The sequence below is a fragment of the Varanus komodoensis genome, unplaced genomic scaffold (genome assembly GCF_004798865.1).
Source record: "Varanus komodoensis strain SLA01 unplaced genomic scaffold, ASM479886v1 scaffold1, whole genome shotgun sequence".
NCBI lineage: Eukaryota > Metazoa > Chordata > Lepidosauria > Squamata > Varanidae > Varanus > Varanus komodoensis.
In genome coordinates, this window is record NW_025335268.1 from 117,137,905 (window position 1) to 117,162,994 (window position 25,090).

Here is a 25,090-nt window from a genome sequence, read left to right on the forward strand (position 1 = left end):
CTCTCATAGAAAGTGAGATGCTCCTGCTCATCACACAGAGAACTCATTCATTTAATTTCTTACACATGCCTCCAACAACAAAAGGCAAAAATCTCATGAATGAAGTCTTTATATGAATAGGCCTAGCCAGTGACAGTAGCTTCGGCCACTTACCTATGAACCAAGTTTATGTGTCCCTCCCTTCTTTCCACCTGATTTTTGTCTCACTTTCTTCTGACAATCCCCATGCATGCCACTTTTTCTGGTGGAGCCTCACAAACTCAATACACTATAAAATGTCTATATTTTTCAAACATTTTGGAGGCTGCAATTGTCGATTGAAAATTGAAGGGAACAAACAAGGGTAAGCTCATGTACAAGGATTGCAGCAGATCTTTGAAAGGCCTGATGGCTTAAAAGCTTGGTCTTGTGATAAAGTAGAGGCCAGTCTGATGAGATTCCACTAATGAAACAATTTGCTCAAAATGAAGTTAAGTGAGGTTGTTTATGCAAGACTTTCAGGGGTGGAGGTGAGACAGACTGAAAGCTCATGTGAACAAACACTCTGGTGCCTGGATCAAAAGTTACCTTTGACACAGGGCACAATCCAAAGGGGAGTTTTTCCATTCAAACCTGAACAAGAATTATAAAAGCAACTTCCAGTTTTTCATTTGGCTCCATTCCTTTCAGTTGGGCTTGCTGAGTAGGTTTCTAATGGATTCTCTACCCAGAATCAGATCTGTCTGTCATCCTGCTACCCAAAATCTCTTTGGGGTTGAAGTTGCTGCCATGCTTTCCTTCCTGGTAGAACTGCCAGTTGGTATGAATGCTAAGTGATGAGTATGATGGGAAATGTTGCTGATAGAGAAGAAGGCTGAGATGGAAAATCCTGGATATAAAGTTTAAGTTTCTGAAAGAGTTGTGAAGAAATAAGCAGTGAGATTTTTGCAGACTTAGGTCAGGCAAGGGAGGAAAGTAGATTGCAGTCAACTAGTAGATCTCCATGTGATTGTCATGAGATCTATAAGGTTTCCTGATTCTCACTTGTTTAACAAAACTAACAACTAAAGACTTTCCACTTTCAAAATTTGACTGCTGAAATGGAAGAAAGATTATGGGAAAACCAGGCGTATATTTTTGTGCAATAGAAAGTGAACTCAGTTCTGGTACTGAAAGACTCCTCTGTTGAGTGTTTACTCAGAGCCACACTTAATCTTTAATTCGTAGTGTTCTTCCTTCACAACTATTTTGCACCTGACTCTGGTTGCTGGATCTCAGAGTTTTGGTAAAGAATAAGGTAGATCCTGCAAGCCTGATGCCCAGCTTGACGTACTTGGGAAGGTGGTCCAGTTTCTGAATATCAAAGATGGTATCCATGATCCCATTGCTACTTACCTCTTAGTGAGCAGCAAAGGTGGATTTATTTCACCAGGATTTTTAAGGTTGTTCACTAAGGAGTTTACTGTTGCTGAAACTACTGTTATGAACTGTTCTAGAGTAGTCTGCTTTGCTTGGTTGTTGTTGTTTATTGTTTGTAAGCTGCTTTGATTATATTTTGTATTGCAAGGTAAAATAGAAATGTCAGAAGTCAATAACTGACTAACCTTTACAGTCTTTAGAAAGTGAGCTTCTGCTCCTTGGTGTTGTGCACATTCCAGATAATCTGTCTGAGTGGATAATGCAAATGCATTTGCTGTTACTCAGGCCATTTGCTGTGTGTGTGGGGGGGGAGAGAGAGAGAGAGAGAGAGCACATGTGTCGAGTTAAGCCCTGTTGCCGCCTACCACATGTCTCCAATTTAATGCTACTTTCTATGAGAATATGTACAAAGGGAAATAAAAACAACCCAACAAGCAAAGCAAGAGGATCTGGCTGCTAACTGCAGATTGATTGTGAAGTTTATGGGTTGTTTCCTTGATAGTGCCAAATCAGCACCTGATGTACTAAGTTGTGAGTGATCTGAAGAAAGTTCTAATTAAGTTCAGGGTGGTGTTGAGGATTTATAGGGGTACAGCACAGAAGCTTTCCCCCCACTCCACCTTGCATTATACATACCAAAGAACAAGCTTGCTGCCAAGATAATATTTGCGTGACATCATAAAATATATATTTTACAACAAAGCCTTTCGTGGGAATGAATGAGAAAATGAAGCTGCCTCTAGCCTCATCCTTTGCAAAGCTGTACATAATGTGGAGCTCATGTGATAATGATCACACATTTTATATTGTGGTGGTCTGCTTTTTAGCATAGTATCTGTCACATGGATGCCACCCCTTCACTTTGTCAAACTTTGTCACTTTGACAAACTCTTTCTTGGGTTTACAGTGTGCTTCTCTCACATTGGGCACACTGGTGAACAGAACAATTGTCCAATGCAAAGTGATTAATGCTGTAAGAATGCCATAAATCAGGCAGCATGAGCTAGGCATAGTACTCAGGCATTAACATGATGTAGAATCTGCTGCTCATCTGGAGAAACCATTTCCCCAAGAAAACTACAGCAACATAGAATTGGAGATACCTGTTTATATTCCATGGGCTTTGTCGATGATGTCCGCCATGTAAAAGTGATGAAAATACTGAAAATATTCCCATGGAAGATTTATATTTAAACGCAGAGCAACTCTTGCCAAAGAACAGACAAGAAACAGCCAGCAAGATGCTTGCTTTGGCATTGGGCCTGGCCAACTATGCCTCTGGAGCTCCAGGATGAGCTCTGCACTGTATTATACTGATAGAGAAATGTCGCTTGTTGACACCGTCATGTCCTTTACCATTACTGAGGGCCCAAGTCAGCAGACCACCCAGAAGTGTTGCATTGTGGCCCATGAGCTCATGGGAATGCCCACTGGGTGAAATACGTTTTGTGTGGTTGGTGATACTGTCTCTTCCTGATGCCCTGCCAAAAGACCAAGTCTCAGCATGAAGAATTGAGTCATTTGTACCAATTACCTCCATCTCTTGTTTTGCATAATGTGTTTGACATTGAGTGCTACAGAAATCTTCATTGCCTTTCATCGCAAACAGTGATAAATTCATATAAATCTATAGAAAGAAGTACTAAACATTTGATCAAGCTGATGAGCTAAATAGGTAATCAGGCAACTATTGACATATGAAACCTCAGGGTTTTTGACATGAGAGTGGAAGGTGGTGATAAATTTCTACTGCTGCTGCATAATTAAGCCACCCAGAATCTAGTTATCACATCAGTGCCACAGCCTCTTTTGCCTTAGATACAACCAGGCAATTTAATATTGGATTCAACCAGAGATCAAGCCAAAAACTTTTTATGCATATAAAAGAAATGATAAAACCTTCCCAATCTTTTAGATGAGTGATTTTTTTTTCTTTTGTTGTGTACTGCTCTTTGGCAAAAATGTAAAAGGATGAGGAGAGGTCAAACTGTAAGCAAACTGTATCTAGTGTTTAATCTAATCCAGAGGGCTATTGGATATATTCTAAAAAGTAATAATGTGCTGCACTGGGAAGAATACAATTCCTTTCCACCAAGGACACAGATTAAGGATAAAGTGCTCCAGGCACTTTAATATATATCTGTTACATCAAATTTGTAACAGATATTTGGCTGAAATAGATGTCCAGATATATTTATTTATTAATGGAGATATGACCTATGGGCAAGGCTTTGACAACTGTACTAATATGCCCAAATATGAACATTTTTGAACAACAATTGAAACTTATTTAGGTTTTGGTGACAAACCTAGAGATCTCTTGCTTAGTTTCTGCTTCAGTAGTGGTGGTCCAATCAAAATAAATAGAAATTGTTTTATCTATAAACACCTAATAAAAAGTTAAAACGTTTTGGATGCCATGATGGTCAAATGTGGGGAAGCAAATTTGTAGCAGCCTCTGCCCTTCTTAAATAGTCCAAAGCCCTAGTTTGCAAACCGGCAGATCCTAGGCTTAGGTAAAATAATACATGCTCTTCCACATCTGTTGGACTGCCAATGCTTTTTGTGTGCTATATGGTTGCAGTGGCATCCATCAGGTCAAATCAGTCCTGATAAGGATCTCTTGATATGGATGTTGAAGTCTCACAGAGCCCTATGTCTAGGGATCCCAACACCAACTTTGAGACAGGTCATCCAGGAATCTGTTAGGAAACAAAATATTCTGTATACTAGCCTTTCCCCAACCTGGTACCTGCAGCTATTTTTTCTACTTCAACTCCCATCAGCTTCATGGCCAAGAATCAGCAGTGCTGAGAATTGAAGTCCACAACATCCTTAAGGCACCAGACTGAGGGAAGGTACTATACACCTACAAGATTTTTTAGGGTGCCCCAAGTCTGAAATTTACACCCTCCAGTCTGCCAGTAATTTTGCACAGGATCCTTGATGAAGAGGATTAACACCTTATAAATTATACTTAATCACAGTTCCCAGTGCCCTTTTTGAGGCAAATGTTCCACCACATTTCTAGCTACAACTGTTTATACTGATATAAGCTCCCCTGCAAAGTCTAACCAGGGCTGGTTGGTATATGCTAGGTTGGAAATGTCACCCACTACCAAGTAATGCACAGGAGTCAGTTAGATATTAAAAAGCACCAGATAGAGGAGAAGATGTGTTAGGCTTCTCCATTTCCCCAGAATGGCTGCAAGGCAGGTATTTGTCATCCATACCTTTCTTACTGGATGAGTTTATGGCCGGGACTCTGCATAAGGTCTTGACCTCAGTCATCTAAGCTCCTTTTCTCCATGGCTGTTCATTACTCTAATCACTGAGTCCTAAATAATTGGTAGGTAGCCTATAATTATGGATTTCTGAACACTGTGGATTTTGGTCTCCCTCCCTTGTCATCCCTCACTCCTCCACAGTATGTTTGATTTCCCTCATTTGCGTGTTCTGGGGCGAAAGAGTCTAGAAGGCCACATTTCCTTGGCACTCTCACTACCTTAGGTGGTGGAGGCTTTGCTTCCCCACCCTTCTTTAAGTATAGGGTTAACTTCCCTCAACGTGGTTGATTTATAGACAGATAGCAAGCTTTGAAAGTCAGCAGTCCTGGCACTGTGTAAATCATCCTTCCTTATTTATAGTTTCAACAGGAAAAGGAATTATTTCCCAATTCTTTACATTTCTTTCCGAAGCAATCGACCACCCTGTCCTTTGATTTAAAGCTGTGTAGCTTTACCACAAAAAGAGGGTGGGGGAGAGAGAATGAGGCCTGGGATTGCTCTGCTATAAAAACTCCAGATTGTACGTTCTTGGACATTGCCTTTAAAACAGCTTCCTTTAAGCCCACACAAGAGATGGCCTGTGCCTTTGGCTTCCTTCCCCCTCCCCCTTCAAACAATCTCTGACCTCTTAGAAAAATAAATAAAAGATAAAGCAAGGCTTGGAATGCTGCAGATTGAGTATACATTTTATTCTCTGTTGTTTTCTGCTGGGATTAGTTGTTTACAATGGCGGTATGGGGGAGGGGAGGGGTGGGTTGCAGCCCTAGTGAAATTAGAAGCATTTTGGAGTCATCTTGTTAGGTGGTCTCTGCTTTAAAGACTTAAACCCTTGTAATCTACCCCTCCCCTTATGCCTCCTTGGTCATCACTCCTCTGTGAGCCCTCTCCTAAAAAATAAAACCCTCCCCTAAACCCTCTCTTGCTTTTATCACACCTGGACAAAACATTAACATATCTTGGCATCTGGTACTTATGCCTGTGTTAGTACCACAAAACAGGGTCAGAGCCACTGATTGAGACCAACTCAGCTATTTGGCTTTTGCCCAGCTTCAAGCAAACTCCAGTTGTGATTTCAAATCTAACTCAAATGCCTGGTTGTCCTCCTCAGTGTTGTTGTTGCAAATCTTTTCATTATAAAAAATTAACAGCACTGACAAAAGCGCTTTGCAAAAGGAGGAGGAGGAGGAGGAGGAGACAAAGAAGAAGATGACGTATCTTACTATTGAACTGAAAAATATATAAACATTTATATCTCTCTATACTTAGGCTTTCAGTATTTGGTGAATGGATGCCATGTTTTCGCAAACATTTCTGCTTGTTGGCTTCTTTCCACACATTTTACAAGCTTGCAGTATACTGCAGTTTGGCAATCTGTTCTTTAATCATTGAACTTTGCTCTATGCCCATTTTTAGCCACTAAAATCTTAGAAAGTGTTAACAAATGAGATATTAATAAGTAATCATCTCCCGCCTGGTAAAGAGATGGATTATGCACAGTCAGGCCTCCAGATCAGCTCCAAAGTATCTCCCAACCCTCAGGAATAAACTTTTGGATATGGGGGCCCTAAAGTAGGAGGGGGAATTCATTGTATCCATGGTGTCTGTACCACCAGAATCTGGGATTTTATTCTTTTGGTAGCTTAATTTGGATAAAACGTCAATTTGGATTCAGTTGACTTGTTATACCTTGAACAGCATTTAAAATTATCTCCTTTGTTGTTAGTATAAAGACTGCCTAACTGCTCCTAATTGGTCCACCAGTAAAAGTAGCTCCTGGGCTTCACCCAGAATGAAGAACAGTCGTGAGAAGAGCTGGATTTTATATTTTCAAAAATGTCAGTTCTACCACTTCTCTTTCTTTTGTTCTTTTCTGCAACAGCCTTAGAGGCAGACACACACTCCTCTGTAACTATCCCATGACCTACAGTCTGATTTGAACGTCTGCAGACCCTTCTCCACCTCCATCTTGGGACTCCATTTTGGGACAATATGCAAGACAGTGTGACTTCACAATCAGACGTGGGTGGATTTCCCTCATAATTGCATGTGCATGTACACACCTCTTTTTTTCTTTCTTTCCTTTTGAACATCTTTCTTGATGAAGAGATCTAGAAGCCTGAAAAGCTTGCATAGTTTCATAATCTTTTGTTTTGGCCTAAAGGTGTTACAATAAGTACAGATTTTGTTTTAAGGTCAGGATATTTCCCTTCCATATACAAATACAACCGAGTAGGTCTCCAGCATGTATTAAAATATTATAATATATTGTATTCTATGTGTTGTGAATCAGTTATCTACCATAATTATTTTATAAGCCTGTCTCATATTTTAATAATAACTGAATTGTCCAAAAATGTTTAGTAAGGATTTTATCCCAGACACTGTAATAGTCTTCCAAGCATATTTGTCCTTCTCATTTTAAAATTAGTTCCATACTGGTAATTTGTGGGCAACAATTGACAATGGGTTCTAAATAACATATTGTTAGAATCTTTGTAATTAACTAATTTTTCAAAATCAATGTGGTTCTCATTTTTGCATTAATTTTAACTCAGACCATCTCTGAGCTGAAAAACACGAGTGCCATTAGATCTTTTTCACTTTTTTAATGAATCCTCCAAAAAGTCATTCAATGGTTGTGAGAAAATGCATCCTGAAATGTTATAATTCCATGTTTTGTCCATATGGAAGTTCAGATACGATTGTAAACTGTTGATTAAAATAGGTTGACACAGTTATGTATGTGGATCAAATATTCTTATCCTATGTCATACTTCTAATGTTGAAAATATAAATGGAAAATAAGACATAGGCTGAACCTAGCCTGCAAGAAGAGGTGCTTCTAGTCATTCAAAGGGGTGTGTGCAAGAAGTATTCTCCAGCTTTTGACAATTGCCACTGCAGTCCCTATACCTCCTTTTGCACCATTTCAGAGGATCCCCAGCCCTCAGGTAGGGCTTCAGTGGGTAGACTACTGGAAGGGAGAAGAGGGAGAATCCCCTTGTGTTAATGGAAAGCCACTTTCTGTTTCTCTGGATCCAGCCATCTTATCTCTGTCATTTATTCAGACAACAAGCCCATGGTATGAAATAAGATAGCAGTTCCTATTCAAACCATGGGTAAATTAGACATTAGTATCTTTTGACTTATTTATATTGTACCATGGGGCTTGTCCATCTGATATGAGCCTTTAGATATAATTTGTGTAGGTGTTCGTTAATCTTATTAACTAGAGTCCATCTTCATCACTTTCCAAAAATAAATAAAACCCAAGAGGGCTTACACGATTTTCAGCCCATGAAATATATCATTTTGTATCTTTTCTTGATTTCTTGGTTGATACTAAGATCTAATAACTATACTTGCTCTTACTGTTCTCACAGTTTGAGACCTAGCTGTAATTCTCAACCAAAACTGTCTGTGCAAAACTTACTGGACATAAAAAGTTAACATAACACTATGATATCCTCAGCCTGTACCCTCCAGATGTGTCTGACTACAGTTCCCATCATTCCCACCCAGCACTGTAGAGGATTCAGAGTGAGAAAGTCTATAGAACCTAATTTTGTGTTCATATTGGCCAATCTGTATGCTCTTAAAGTTGTGCAACTATCTCCTCAGATTTTAAGTTTGGAAAACATTCACTTTCACAGTGCTGAAACTGTAAAAATGGCCATTTTTGAACAATAATATGTTTCTCATTAGAATCTACTCTCTTCCATATATAGGTGGCTGCTATAAAGCTGTTGTAAGAGCTTACAGACATTAATATTTGTAATTTTATAGGGATGCAGTGCTCAGAATTGGAAATCAGGCTGACATGAACTGAGATGCTTACCATATAAGAAAATAAGCCTTTTCTGACTCTTTACACTGGATTTGGGAGAGGAGACAGAAAGGAGGTTGAAATTATAAACACAAAATTCTTCTGCTGGCAGCCTGGTTGGTTTGATTTTTTAAATGCACACAAAAAAGCATTTGCAAGTAATTTCCAAATGGCTGTATTACATCTGTCAGTGTGTGGAAGGAACACCCACAAAATGTGTTTTACTCCTTCAATTTGTTTTCCACTCCTGTGGTAAAAGCTAGCCAAACTGCTCTATTGTGTGGCAGGGCTGTAGTGAGAGCCTAGAATTATCAATGCGTGCTTGAAATTCTGCAAATAGAAATTGAATTCTGAAATGTTTCCAGCCCTGGTATGCTGTTCTCTTTCTGGAGCCAGCAAATATGTTACCTTAGTTTTGCAAGCATCTGGCATGCAAAATGATATTTCTGCTCTTTCACTGCTTCTTCACACCTGACAAAGGCTGGTACAATAGGATTTCTTATCCTAATGAACTCCACAGCAGTAATATCAGTATGTATCATTATTACTGGCCAGCTAAAGCTCACAAAACTTGGGAAGATGTAGCTTTGGATCTTCACAGAACTCTTACTTAGTCTCAGTGTGATGGAGAGGCTGTTCAAGGTCAAGTTACTAGCCCTGTCTATAATGTGTTATAATCTTTAAAGGTGCTATCCCAGGGTATTCAAGATACTGTAGAAATTGGTGTCTAAACATGCATAGGATTGTATCCTAAGAAGATGGTTCTGGAAGCTCTTTGCAAACTAGTTAGCTTGGTTTATACTGGTGTGCTAACATAATGAAAACTAGCAGTTCTTTAGGTATTGTCTCATAGCAGAACCTTTGAGGCCTTGGGTACTTTCAGACAAAACCTCTGGTACCATCACTCTGTGTCATCTGTGGAGTTTTATGCAAGAACCAGCTGGTGTCTACAGCTTGTAACCTTCCATGTTTCCCCAGCACTTCTTCCATGTTTTCTTTTACTGAAGAAAATCTCTTAAGAAAGAAAAGGCAGAACAGCTGTACAATGCCTTCTAATTAGTGCTGCTGACAAATGACCAATAAAAGAGAGGGGAGGAGGGACCGTATGTTTACTTCTGCAACATTTATATTGGAGCCAAGATACTGAGAATCTTTCAGGATAAGTCCCTTATAAGGCTTGGGAAGTTATTGTTGCAATTTTCTGTTATGGCAAAGCAGGGGCGTCTTGAAGAGCTTGCAGCCCAGCTAGGAGTTATGGGGAGGGGGGATTAACTATGATATGAGCCACTATGGCAAGAATCCAGTGGCACTCTGGTTTTCCAGAGTGAAGACCAAAGGATCCTGGACACTCTAAAAATTCTGCTGTTGTATACAGGAGGGTGGTCAGTCTTCATATTATTACTGCTATGCGTAAATGGAGTTGTTGGAAAGGAAGCAACTGTGCAGAGGCAATAGGGAGCAAAGGGAGAGAGCTGTCTATACAGCCTTCCCCCCATTAACATCTCAATAAGAGGCCTTGCCAAGGCAACCTGCCTTAGATGACTCCATCATGCATAACTCTGCAGCCTTCCTGTGTGAGAGGGGCGGCAGTTGAGCCTGGAGCAAGGGGAGCCTTGCCTGTTCAAAATGTCTCCTTTTCATACCCTAGGCCTGCTCCTCTCTGAACCCTATGATGTCTTAGAGAGGGAGTTAAATTCTTTTCAACAAGAGGATTGTCAACTCTGCTTTGACTGCAGAAGCTCAGTTTGTGATTGTGTGCCTGAGGTGGGAGTCAGTTTCCTTAGCAACCCAGGGCATTATGATTGTATCCCTGTGAATTTTCATTAAGTCCAGTCAAGGCCTGTGTCTTGGTATTTGAAGTCTTCTATATGTCTTTAGCTTTACAGGGGATGACTTGCCAGTCTTGGCAGCAATGATCCACTCAGACAACACCAATAACCAATAGGGGGAGAACTTTCACAGTCCCTGTGTTTCCCCTGTGTACTGTTCTAAAATGGGCGGGAATTCTGTGTGAAACATTTAAATCCTCAACTTTAGTCAACATTAACTTGAAAAAATGTAAACTGTATGCTTGATGTTTCAAGTGATGTTGATAGTTTCTGCATCCAGAAGTTACAAAATATTCTAGTTTTGCACAAACAATTTTTTTCTCAAATGCTTCCCAATTACAAAAATTGACTTTTTTCCAGCATTTTGGAATTTGATGCCAAAAACGAGATGGTGAAAAGCAATTTAGCCTTGTGACTCATTATGAAAAGGCCTGTGGGAAGATCTGGTGAACACTGTAGAAATTCAACCAGTTGGAAGCCATCTATAAGAACCTTATGGCTTGTGAATTGCTGTGGCTAGATTTCAAGTCTAGTTCCCAAGGACCAGTCTGTAGTCCATAAGAAATAGAAACACAAGATATTGCGTTATGTGATGAAATCAGATCTGCACAAATAGCTGGATGCTTGAGGTTTAATTTTTTCTATTTCTGATGCAAAAGCAACAGCTGTAATCTGACTGTGCACATAATATGTTATAAGAAGTAAATCAAATGTAATGACAGTGCGTTCTTCTAGTATGTGATATGCTAATTCTCATTACTCTTAATAGTAGTTTCTCATAAGAAATGAAAAAACCAGTGCTGCATGTGTGTGTTTTTGAAAAGGTGGCATTAGGAACATGAAATGAGTTTCTTTATGATCTAGCACTTCATAAACTGTAAAAAACACGTCCATTTGCAAAGCCTATGAGCAGGAGAATCCACCTTTTACTATTTTTGATGTCCTTGTTATTCTAGCAAACAGTGTGAAAGGTTGCACCAATTGGGAATCCCTGAACCAGAGAGCATTCCTGGCTTTCTTTCCTTGCCTTTTGTTGGTTTAGCATAGCAGAGTATTTGTGTGTGCATGAATACAAAGTCAGTGGCAATATTTACCCTAATACAAAAGTGTGGGGGGAGCTCTGCAAGGCAGTAGAAGCCACAAATAGAAAAGCATCCTAGATGTGAAAGGTGGCAACTGTCTTGTCTTTGTCCTTTTGTGTGCTTCCTTTGTGACATCTGGCAGTAGAGCTCTGTCATAGCAACTAAGCGCCCGGGTGGGAAAGGAAAGGGCTACAATTTGAAGAAAGGCAGGTTCTATTCCCTAGGTACGTTCATAGGAAGCTGCCTTAGACCAGGGCGGGCTGTTTGTCCATTTACCCAGTATTGTCTACACTGAGTAGCAATGACTCTCCAGAGTCTCAGGCACAGGGTTTTTCATACCACCTGCTACTGGATAAGGATTTTTAAATGGATTTTGAACCTTCTGCCTGCAGATCTTGTCCTGTACCACTGAACCATGGTCCCTTCGCCTACCTCATCATTTTTTGACATCCCTGTCTACGGTGTTGGTGGCTGGGTCAGACAGTCATTCCTGTGCTTCACCTACTTTCCAGATGCCTATTTACCCTTCATTTATGTTTATATTACAGGTGCATGCTGCAGAATTGTGTTGTGTGCCATAACGCAGTGATAGAGAAAGGAGCTGACATCAAGGACTGTTTAATCGGAAACAGCCAGCACTTGGATCCCAAATGTAAGTGGAAGAATGGTTTTGATGTAAGCAGTGGTAGCAAAAAGGGCTGCGCTCCTAATCCATCACCACTTCTGCGATTTATCCTTTCTTGAGCAGGACAAAATGCAAGTGAAGCATCAATGGATTTAATACTGCATGGTGGTAGGAAAATTATCATCTTGAAATAGTAGTTGTTTAGGATCCCGCCCCAAATAAAGAATGTGGCCACATTTGGATCACTTCTAAAATACCTTTGTAGCACAAGGAGTTGTTAGCTTATTGGCTTCTGCCATGTACATCACCAAATCCAGGTATGATCTAGTGGCTTGAATATTTGAAGATTTGCATCAAAATGGAGGAAAAAGGTTGAACTAGATTTCTAGAGAGTGGTTATCTACCTGTCTACCACCTGATCCATGTTTTATTGGATATCAGAATGTGGTTCCTGAATACCCATTGTGCCAACTTAAACAATAATTTCAGTTACTTGACAGTACCTGGTAGTTTATGGGTGCATGCAAAATGAGCTTGTGCTGAGATACCACACAGCCTGGTGAGTTGTACAGTCCTTCCCTAGTCTTTGAAAGTGCTTTTAGTAGATGTTGAAGGGACAAATGTGCTGCCTTGCACCTGGATTCAGGAAGCAAACCCTCCACCAAAAAGCATGTGGAGTGGAGTGCAGCACAGCCATGCAAAATAAGTAGTAGCCCCAGTGATCTGATTTTAAATATGATGTAGATCAGAAGGTGCTCACTGTTACAGTATGGCAACTGAATTGGTGAGCCCAAGCTTGATGAGGGACAGACTGTTTAAACTATCTGCTCTCAACCCATAGCTTTCAACTGAATATCTAGGGAATATTTGGCAGCTTCTTGTTTCAGGTGTGTAGTTGTGACAAAAGCATTGTGTTAAATGGTTCCATTGTGTTGGTGATAGCTAACTTGCCTTTTCCCCCCCTTATCAGTATGTGTGATTTGTACACCTTAACTGTTGCTAGTGGAAATGCTTGCTGCATTTGTGTATAAACTGTGTATTAACCTACTTGCAGAAGCGTTTGCACTATATTTTATAATTTACTTGGAACACGAATGCATGCTGCTGTTTCTGTTGAAGTTGTTATGCATATGTCAGAATTAGTTTACTTCCTACTTTGAGCGATATACACAATGCAGATTTAGTTCCCATGTGTCTGAACAGCTACCATGCAGTCTTGCTGATAGTGATTATTTCTTCATTTCAGGATTTTTATGCCACCTCATCCCTAAAGTTTGGAGTGCATCACATTTTAAAGCACTAAGTAGCAAATCTTCTACGTTCTGCCATTAAAAAAATCTCTTGCTCATCACTGGTTCCAACGGTCAGGCTTGGATTTAATTGGGCTGATGGAGCAGGAAACTTCCAAAGTAGGGAGCAGCTTCCTATAATCCCACTCTATATTCCTTCTCAGTTTGGTTTGATATTTCTGTACTCCATTCAGTTGTATGCATCACTGCCTGCCACTGTCATGGGGAACTATTTTCACATCCTTTTAGAGTGCAGTTTGTTTCCACTAGTCAATCCATGGAAAGAAACTCAAGGGAAAGCTAATCTTGCCTAATCAATTTATACTGGCTAAATCTTTCACTTCACATATTCCTGAAAGACTGTAATTCAGGCAAATGCGTACCTGGTATCCCAAGGCAATCTTTCAGCTAAGGAAGTGATCCCTACTGTCCATCTTCAGTTTATTCTGTTATGAATTGCATGCATAAGGCAGTATCCTATACATTGCAAGACTAATACAAGTTGCATTATTCTAGAGTAAACTATTCTAGCATAATTATGTAACTAGTGTGCCAGTTTTCTGGGGAAATCAGTGAATCAGTGAATTGTGCTGACATTGCCCTAGCATAATTTGCACTTGTGCAGCATAATCTAGGTTAGTAGTCATGCCTAATGGAATACTATCCATCATTTTGTATTTTGCTGTTTCCCAGCATTCTATCACATACTTGTTCTCGCTTTTCATTTTTCCATCTGTGTTGTATATTTGACCACTTCTTTATGTTTTCATCATCTTTCTTTTCTCAAATTCTGTGCTGCTTATGTAGCATTTTAGGCCTCCTACATTGAGCCATCAGCAGCTTCTATTAGAGGAGACTCAAGTTCATCCCTGACTCGACTGCCAACCTAGATATTTCTTGATTTGGCTGCAAGGCGAGTCTCAACCGCTTGATTTGGTTTTCAGCACATGAGATCAATTGGACAGTTATTTAGGCCCCTGCCAATGTACACACAGGTTTTTCTGATGCTTTAAAGTGTATTGTATACCCAGTTGCTTATTGCCTTGACTCTAAGTCACGAACAAACATGAATGCTGCAAATGTAAACACTTCTTTTTACATTTGGGGACTATTAAGGGACTGTCTTCTTGACTTGGTGGAAACTATGGTGACAGCTTTTAAAACACCTGCTGTAGAAGTCTAGGATTCCATCAAATGTCATGTGTACCAAGTGCTTTATTATTTTTTAATCCCTACTGCATTTGTTTCTCTTGGTTTACATTCTTAATGACCAAAACTGGACAGAACACTCCTGCTGAAACCCAGTTAGTTCCTAATAGTGCAGCGCTATTGCTTCTTTTGTGCAAGCGCTTCATGAAGTTTAACATTTTGTCTTCTTGGCACAACAAACTGTCAGTCACATTCATATCCATATTTCTGTCCCTTCCAATTCTTCTTTGTGATGCTGTAGAAAGCCATGTAGGGTCCAGAGGTCATAATTTACTACTAGGATTCATTTACTAGTAGTATCTGAAGTTTAGTAATGAACATCTTTCAAGAACAACAATTAAAGGAATTGCTTCTCCTTGCCCATCTTAACAAGTTGTTAATGGTACTATAAGTTGAACAATTTGTAATAGTCAATCTTGTTATGTAAATCATATCACGGAATTGCAAATGTTCTGCTTTCCCATGCCCATAAAACATATGGTCAGCATGCTAGGATGTTCTCTGCAGCCAGCACCTGGCAGTACCCCAATAATTCAACTTTGTTTTCTGCAACAAAAAACATACCCAGGCTCTTGTCACCTAGATATTTTGAACAGTGTGTCTCCTTCTGTAATTATGATCATGCTTTTGTAGAGAAGTCAAAAGTGATCATAGTTTAAATGCAGAAGTCTATTCTGGACTAGAATCCACCAGAACAGGAAACTGCTCTGTGTGGCCTGAGGCTCTCTGTAAACAGCTCTTGTGAGTCAAAGACCTTGTTTTTAGCTGTCCGGATCACCACATGACAATTGTATAATAGCAACTGTGCATCTGGAAGGCCTTGCAAGGTTAACTGTAGGGAACTGGCAGGGTATATGCAGCTTATAGTTGCATCTGTACATGGGTGGCTCTGCAATAATATAAGACACTCATTGAAAGAGCTTATAATTCTTGTTTATCCCCTGTTCTTGTTTCCTCCCTCTTTCCTTCAGAAGTTTGCTTGGGAGCCCTTAAAATGCATCAATCACATATTTATTTATTTATTTTTCAATTTATATCCTGCCTTTTTCCTACAAGGGGCTCAAGGCAGCTTACATCATTCTCCTCCTCCATCTTATCCCCACAGCAACAACCCTGTGAGGTAGGTTGGGCAGAGAGTCTGTGACTGGCCCAAAGTCACCCGGTTGGCTCGATGGCTGAAAATCAAAAACAAAATGCAAAACCGTCTGTTTTCCACACACTGCCTCAGGGTTCAGCAACAAAAATCTTTGAAAATAATTGAATTTTTATATTCTCCTTGGCAGCTCTTGACAAAATGAGACGTAGAATAAAATTCCCAATTAATTTCCAACCATAGGCCTGCATCCTTTTTGCCTTAATACAGAAATTGGGCTCCTGCTGTTTCCCAACAGTCTCCAATCTCTGCATAACCCAGATAGTCTATAGAACCAAAAACAATTTTCAAAGTGAGCCTCTATTGCTATTCAGGTACAGGTTATAATATTCATTGAAGGAGACAGGGTTCCAGCCACTCCTTATAAAATTATTGGGATGCTGAAACATACTCATACTCTGCATATATATTCTCTGCTCAGTTCTCTGCCAATTTGCTGCAACATCCAAGTCAGGATGCTGTATTTAACCTTTAAAACATTTTATGGTGAGAATTAAGACAACACCACATACACACAAATGCATACTCTGAATTAATCAAATCAGGTCCTGCTTCATGTGCTGTCTATTCAAGAGGATCTTTACTATAGTTGCTGTAAAGGTGTGGAATTATCTTCCATTTATCTAAGTGCATAGAAGGCAGCCTGGCTTATTTGGGCCATGCAAGCAGCTTTCTACAATTATCACAGGTATGGTTCACCTCAGGTATTCTTTGCTGTGTGATCAATACAATGTATAGAAGTATAAAATACCAAATTCAGAGTTTTGAGAAAGAGCAGTTTCCTGCCACAAATGGGTCTATGAAAATTCAATTCCTCTGCCTACCTGTGGAAGCTGGTTCCTGTTCTGCCTCTCATTGTCCTGTTGTCATACTTTTGTAAGACATTTGCTCTCCTGTCCAGACCTTCGGCACTGTGCCTGAAGACATCGGTACAGATTTGGTGAATGGACACAATTTAATCTTAGTTCAACAAGTAACTCTTCTGAATAAAAATACCCTATTCCCACAACAAAGGAGTTGTTGTCCAAGCAGGGTATTGTTTCTTGCATTCATTATTTTATTAACCAGACCAGCGAATGTAGCAATAAAGTTTTTCTGAAGAGGCCTGTTAACTAGCACCTCTGATGCACCCATCTTAGTTAGCGCATCTGCCAATGAATGAAGCCTCATCTCTAAGTGCAGAAGTCCATCCAGGTAGTTGCAGTTGCTCTTGGGAGGTGGGTGTTGACAGCTTAAGTGTGCGAGTCCATTAGCCACTTCAGGTCTGTGGGCCTTTGAGGGGGGCACCCTGAATTGTCTAAACACAGCTTGAAAGGATAGAGCAAACCTTCATCAGAAGCTCCCGCTCACCCCACCAACACAAACAAGCCAGCTGCACCACCTGTTTCCTTTCTCTCACATGGAACTTCCAGAGCTACCCTGCCTCATGACCTCTTGTTGCAGCTGCTCTCTGCATCCAGAAACCCTTGTGTGTATCCCCTCTATTTCACCTAGTATCCAGTAGGCCAAAAGGGAGTGAATGATTGCCCTTTGCACTGGTTCAAAGCACCCTGTGCGTAAGCATGTGTGTGAGAGAGTTTGTACACTCATATCTGCATTGCAGCACCCTCCCCTTTCTGTTCCTTTTAAGAAATGGTGGTGGTAGTGGTTAGTATTAAAACTATCCATTTTTTAAGGAGTGCTCATACACAGCAAAGTCTTTCAGTGCTGGTATATAATAGAGCAGTAATTCTGTGCCAGGGACTGTTTTCTGTTTTATTTTAAAGGATTTATAAAACAGTGTATGTAATTGAGTGAGTAAACTGAACATTTTCTGGAGCCCCTGAGGGCTGGAACTTCGTGGTGGTCTTGTGCTTTGGCCCTAACTCCTTCTCTCTTCCCTTCCCACACACCCTTCTGTTCTTCCTCCTCCTTTACAGCTTAGCTTGCCACCACCAGCAGCAATCTGTCTGGGGCTAATTGAGCAAACAACAAGGAGAAGCTTTCATATTCCCCCTGAAGGGAGAGCTCTCTAGGAGAGATGCTGCCAGGAAATATCTGCTGTCCAGTGAAGGAAAGCACTTTGTCATTAATGCCCAGTATCATGGTCGTGTTCTGTGGACCAAGTCATTTTTGTTCCCAAATTTATTCACATTACAGTTTGTTTTGCAACAGAATCTCATCAGCCTCTAGATCCCAAGCTTTCTGTGAGGTGCTCTGAGCCTGCATTTTTTCAGGGAGCTTGCTTTTTGCAGCACTCTTCTGTTCCCAGCAGAAATTCCTGTGTAACAAGTGACATATTCTCTAAGCCATTCAGGTTGGAACACCCAGAACAAATGGGCCAGGCAGTGCTCCCTCACCAAATGCTCATCTGACATTTTGATGTGGCTCTGGATCTGTTTGGCACAGATGCTCTCAGTCTGAAACAATCGTGCCAAGCAGAGTCCAAATTCTCGTACTCTTTTAAAAGTACCTTCTTTAATCCGTCTCTTTTCTTTTCAGCTTGAATGCATCTGTAGCCTTGCCAATTGTGAATAAAAGACAGCCTCTGAGGAGGTTGAGAATTTGTAAATGCCTATCTGGGTTAGAGAACAGGATGAAGCCAGCTAAATAGAACTGCCTTTCTACCTGGGAGTGAAAACTGCTATATAGCCCTTTCCTTTCAGCTAATTCTGGGCTGGCTTCTGTCGCAGAGCTGACAGAAAAGGGTTTAGCTCCTTGCCAATGGGAGGTTTGCCTGGGTGGGGTAGTGCTGTGATTTAACTTCTACAGCACTGCCTTCCTTTAGGGCTTGCATGAGTCCTTGCTGATGGAATTGTCCACCCATCAACCACACTAATGCTGTCTCTTTGCTGATTGGTGGCGAGGATGCATATTTGTAAGCATGCTCATTAAAGACACCTTCAGCTGATGGTTGGTTGTGGGAACAAATTATTTATTTTTAACAGCAGTCCTGTTCCCCCATTCCAGACCCCTCCTAGGTTGGGTTAGACAGGGCATAGTTTTAAACTCTTTCTCTTCTCTCTTCCAGCTAAACACATTAATGAAGTTATTGTGGGTACCGACCAGCTGATGGAAATCTGAGTTTGGCAGAAATGAAGGATGGTTTTCTGTTGCCCAAACCAGCAGCGCGACAAAACGTTCTGACTTGTGAGCATGATTCTGGTATCACTGGTAGCCTTTCCTGCTTCAGTGTTCCATTTAGACCCCAATAAAGAAATATTTACAGTTGCATCTATCTGTCTTGCCGTCTGTCTCCTCCATTTGGTTCTTCCACCACGCCTCCCCTTATTGACATGCATGCCGCCTTGCAGAGGGTGATATTGGCTCCTGTGAATCCAGCAAAAGCCCTGTGTTGCCAGCCAAGCTAAAAGCAGGGACCACACAGATTGTGCTCAATCAAAAGAACGGCTTAGCTGATCTCATAGTGATGAAAATGCCAGCTTTCTGGGTTCCAGTACCTTAGGAAAGCAAGATAGTACAGTGTGACTAAGTCTTGAGGCTGACTGCATGATGTTACAAAATGATTAGATAGCAGTGGGAGGAGACACAGTAAAAGCAAGGGGATGCTTAGCAGGAAAAAATGTTTTCTGTTAAATTCACTTTGTTTCTGAATTATTATTATTATTATTATTATTATTATTATTATTATTATTATTATTATATTTCATGTCTCTACCTTCCCATAGCCAGAGCTCTCCAGGCAGTTTACAAATATCTACATCTGTTTTATAATCCCTCAAATGGTCAATACAAAGTATTGTCTTGCTTCAAAAATCAAACTGGATGTCAAGAGAAGGGGAAAGAATATTGCAGGGGGGTGCACCTGCTCGCCAGCTATCAGTATATTGAGAACCATTCTAGATGTCTACTGACTCCTCCTTTGAAAAAGTACTAAAACTTAAAGGAAGTACAAAAAAGCAGAAACAAAATTATCCATAGCAGACTAGGAAGTCTACCCCCCAAAATAAAGAAAAGAGCCAGGAGCTAAGGAAAGAATGTTATGTACATGCCTAAAATATTATTTCTTTTTAAAATATTTTATTGATTTCCTTATAAAATTGATGCAATGTATATTAATTATAAGCATGTAAGCCAATAGCAGCAAACAGTCATTGGGTGAACTGCATTAATGTAATCAATACCATTTTACAATTGATTAAGAAGTTTAATATTTGTACAAGAGTTAGATATCTTTGTCTTTATATGTTAACTGTCATAAATTATGCTCTTCTTTTTATTCCAAAGCATCTTTCCAACATGACCCATGTATATATGGAGGTTCTATATTAGCCTGAAGATTTGCAAATCTATAAAAGTGTTCTAATTTTCATTAAAAGTCCTTGTATTTTTCAGACCGATCTTGCTTAATCTGGAATGTTAATTTCTTCATTAAAGCAACAATTCAATACTTTTTTCTCTATATTGAAAGCTAGTTTGTTGGTTCTTTTTTCAGGAGGATTCTATTGTTAATTATGCTACCGCCTATAGGAATGACAAAAGTGCTTTATGCTTTAGGTTTATTTGATAGACAAAACAAAAATCCAGTGCTGGAGAGCTTGATTTTCTGCTTTGTGATTTCTTCTTCCTCTTTAACTTAACTGATTAGCTGTTCATCACAAGTGAAAGTATGTGCCATTGTTTTTATAGCCCTTCAGCATTTCTGGGATATAGAGTTATTAATGTAATTCATTCTCAATGGAGTGAAATATCACTTGTGCACCAATTTTAATAAGTTTTCTTTAATCTTGTTAGAAGTTGATTTGGAGGTGCACTTGTTCACGCTTTGGCCCATTTGGGCATTTCAATAAATGTAAGGATTCCTTTTTAAAGCAAAGCAATACCATTTCATTTCTGCAGGGTTACTGAAATATTTTTTCACACAGAATACATATGAGTTTTGAAAGGATGTGATTGTTTGTTAGAGAATATAGTCATATATAATCTGTACAATCTATGTGCCTTTTGAGCAACAAACATCCAATACCTTGTTCTCACCCTTGAATGGAGATAACTTTGCTTTAGAGCTGGACCCACATCATGACAACATAATCCATTGGATAGGTCAGGATCACCTCTTGATCAAGGTTTATGCCAAATTTTGTCAGAATATGCAGGTATGTAAGAAAGAAAAAGCAAAATTTATTCTGGGTATTTCACACACACATGTAGTTAGATTGGAATTATCCCTAAAGGTGATCTATACATTCAGTAAAATCACATAGAAGATTTCCGTGCAAATGGAAATTTCATTTTTCTCCCACCAGAAAGAGCATCTGATATGAGCTGCTGTGAATAGGCTTTGGTCATGTAACCCACGGCAATTAAAAATTCAGACTAGGGCTTAGTTTCCACTGTATGTTGAAAGGGGTAACTAATTGTACATTATAAACCAGCTTGGGCAGATATAAACTCAAATGATTGCCAAGCTTCACACAGCTCTTCATCCAAGGTGTATAGTACTTGGGGATGTCATGATGGATATTAGTAGCGAATGGTCTGATGAAGAGTACCCATTGAGATGTTACTAAGCAGTCCAACTCCTGTTGTTAATTCCACAGTTTTGGCAACCTGTAGCATACATAAAAGTACCGATTACCATTCTTCAGTCATTTTAGTGTGTGGCCTGACTGCTAAGATTCATGGAAAACAGAGCACCCTGACTCTGTATCATTGCCTGCTTGCCCTCTACCTGCTTATGTTTGTTGAGAGAAGTTAAAAACCTGAATACTTCATGAATCTGCCTCATGGGTTCCACACACACCCAGCTACTTTGGTTCACTACAGTCAATTGGTGGTTCCTGCTACCCTGAACCCACATATGTAAAAATGCAAGATTACTCGGTGATTATTGGTTCTATTAAATTGAGGGCTTGATCTTTTGAAACTGAGTCCAGGATGTTTTCTCTGGTGTTAGGAGCAGGAGAGAAGAAACCTAAACACACATTATCCTCCTGTTGAACCTCCTGAAGTCCAACAGTCAAATTCAATTTCAGAGGATCTCTTGGGGGCTACATCCCATCAGTGGGCAAGGCATAACACAAAATAGGATGAGGCCAAAGGCAAAATAGAGGAGCTGAAAAACCAAAAAGATTTTACCTTCAAGCTCTTATGGCCAGTATGACACCTTAGGAGAGACTTGTTGGCCTTTCACAATATGGCAATAAACTGCAAAAGCTGGGAAACCACCAAGCAGTTGGTAGCTGGAGGGAAGGGTGTGTGGGCAGGGGAAGGGGGAAGTCTTGAAGGTCAAATACCTTTAAATGCACAAAGCATGCTTCTAGATTTAAACATAGATATATAGAATGTTTATGTCAAAAAATCTGTGTGTGTGCATGCATACTCAAAATGTGGGCGTGCATACTCAAAAAAATTGTTATTTATAAAATTGTATTTTCCTTTTTCTAGGCTGATTATAGAGAGCTGATAATTAAAAATAAGGGTTACAAAACAATTTGAAATACTATGCTTGGATTGTGGTGTGAAATACAAGTGCTCAAAATCTTGTGAGTCAGAAAGAGAGGTTCTTCCCTTCTTAAATATTCAATTTGCAGGTTTCTGTTTACTAGGAATCTGAGAAACACCATCTGAATCCGACTGTTAAGAGACTGGAAAGGCTTCCAGCTATTGGCCTAAAGGAATAAAGGTTCATTTTCATTAGGTAAAGTTATAAATATGTTCCTGATCATTTTTCCCCTGAGGGAAACTTTTAAAAAATACTTTACACAGGAGAATCAACATTATAATCCTGCCCTGCCCATTCCTTCATAAATGAATAATAAACCACATTAAAGAATTGGCTCCATATAGGAAAATATGAAGCAGCAGCTGTCTCCGATGAAAGGCTGTTTACCTCTACAGATGCATCCCTGTACTGTTCTCTGGGTATTCATGTATGGCCTAAATTAACCCCATATCTAGCACTTTTGAGCAATTCCTGTGATACTGTATGTGTTAAATGTGAAAATGTTGCTCCATGAAATTGTCACCATCCCCTTTTAGGGACAGTAGAACATTCCGAGGCACCCTCAAATTGAACTATTCTGGGGATTGTAACCTGTTCACAAGTTTAAAAAACACCACTACCACATAGTCGAAGAATGTAAACGACTCCACAGCCATGATGGTGCTATAACTTGTGAGATCTGGCAAGTTCAGACTGGTTTATTAGGCAGATTCTTAAAGATCTCAAATTTCATCTTAAAATTAAGAATCTCATTCATTCAGTCTGTCTTTATTTTATTCTGTATTCCAAAATTTATATTGGCTGAATGATTCAGAGATCTTATCATCTGTTCTATGACTTTAGGATGCTTAGATACAGAATGCACATTTTCACATTAGTTGAAAATGGCACACCTGCATTTAAACCAGCACTTTTCTTAAAGAAAAAGATGGAAGTACCGTCTTTGCTAAGGGAAGTGATAAATTCAACTAAGCGCTGCCATTTCCAGGAAAAACAAACTACTTTGTTCATAGTATCCATGCCTGAATACAAAATGTAAATTGAGGACTGAACATGGTCTTTGTCCTATTACAACTTTATGCATCTGTCTGAGACCTTAGCATTCTGTCTTCATATTCTTCCTTTGGTTAGCACAATGAGAGGAGACAGGAAGTCTTGGTGTACAAATCAAAATCAAGGTCTTTAGCCCATGTTCTGTACTGCTTGCAAGTGCTGTTGACTGTGGGAGGAACAAACTTTTCCTTTTTCCCTTTTATGACCCGCAGGTGTTTGGGATGAGATAAAAGCAGATTATCAAAGCAAAGATTTGCTCTTGATGTAACATCGTGTGTGGCAGGGCTGCAGTTATGAAGAATAATTCCAAATAATGGCTTCTCCAGAAATCATAAGGCAGTTGTTGGGAATTTAACCCTCTAGTCATCTGAGAGTTTCTGGACAAGATCCACCCCTTATATCCATAGGCAGCGTAGTTCTGTGTTTATGCAGTTATCCCTTATATTATAGGAGCAGGCAAATTACTTGCTTGTGGGGTCTACTTCAATTTTAATAAAATCCCAAGATCAACCAGCCAGAGCCAGATAAAAAATGATGATTCGGGGGCAAAGGTAATTACCTACCTCACTTCCTGAAACATACTTTTGGGTTAGCATGTATATGCAAGCACTTATCTATAGCAGTTGCTACAGGTCAGGATTTCTAACACTAAAATTTAAAACTGGACAGCAGAGCTGCAGAAAACGCTTATGCAAGATGATCAATGCTTACATTTACTTTCTATTGGGACTCAAAACTGTTTGCCAACTTTCTTCTGGCCAGTCACCCTGAGATCTTGTTAAAAGAGACATCTCCATATGGGCAGCTTCTCCCCACTCAGCACAACAGTTGCCTGCCTTCACCCTTTTCCAGGTTGGAAGCATGAGTCTCCACTTCCAAGTAGATGTGTGAGATTGTGAGATGGCCTCATTGCCTTGTGATGTACTCTTGTCTGTATCATTTTACTTAATGTGAATCACTTCCTTCCTGCATCTTAAGGTACTTCCATCACAGCGCTTTTCTCACACAGCCCCAGAGCTGGCGTTCAAGTAGGAATCCATGGCTCTCTGGTTTCTAATTGAGGCCATGCCTGGTGTGCATGTTTGTCATGCAGCCCAGTCTTCCTGAAATCAGTAGAATTGGAGTGTGACAAAAAGTCCAGTTTAAACCAGAAATTATAAGGCAAAGAATAGTCCACACTAGTCACAAGGACTTACACTGTATTGACTGCACGCATCCCTGGTACCACCACCTTTTTCCAGTGCAAAAAAAGAGTTTGAATATTCATATTATTCTTTCATTCTTCTCCCTCTCATTTCTTGTCCAGGAGATCTGAACCTGCAGATTTGTGTTGGCCAGCATTTGAAGATGTTATGCAAACACCCCCATTCAAAGAAAATGGCATGAGGACTACAAGAGCTGTAGTATCAGCAAGATGGGTTTCCTCCACCAGTGTGAAGAAACGTCAAGTAATACTCTAACACAGTGCTGCCCACTGGACTCAAACTGACCCACACACTTTTCCAATCATGACTTAATAACCTTGGAAGGTGGTATTTCAGTTTCTTATGGCATAATCATAGGCACTTTTCACCAAAATAAGAGGACTGCAACCCAGTCTTAGTCAACTCAGTATGACCCAGCCCTATTTTCCTGCCTGGAAAACTATTTGGTAATTTTAAAAAGCATGTTTAAATGCAACACCAAATTTTAGATGGCATTTTAAGACTTAATCCAAGATTAATATTACATGTGCTTTGGTCCCACCAGGTGTGTGGCCAAAACCAGTAGCATTGCCAATTAACTGTTGTAATTTTGCCATTTTTAAACAGCGTTTTCCTAAACACACTAATTACTGAGGAGCAATTTTCTTCATCATAATGACTGTTAAATTATAGCCAGAGGTCTAAAAATC

At 39.8% G+C, this 25,090-nt stretch overlaps 1 protein-coding gene across 1 annotated transcript in view; it reads left to right on the plus strand.

Annotated features, from left to right (window-relative positions):
• The window catches only part of EIF2B3 (eukaryotic translation initiation factor 2B subunit gamma), an 89,757-nt gene extending 70,842 nt beyond the window's left edge, over positions 1 to 18,915 (plus strand). The window contains exons 11-12 of the mRNA XM_044441862.1: positions 11,971 to 12,074; positions 18,709 to 18,915. Of these exons, the coding sequence (XP_044297797.1) occupies positions 11,971 to 12,074; positions 18,709 to 18,761 (157 nt within the window). The 3' untranslated portion in view covers positions 18,762 to 18,915. The remainder of the gene's footprint in view (positions 1 to 11,970; positions 12,075 to 18,708) is intronic.
• The last annotated feature ends 6,175 nt before the right edge of the window (positions 18,916 to 25,090 follow it).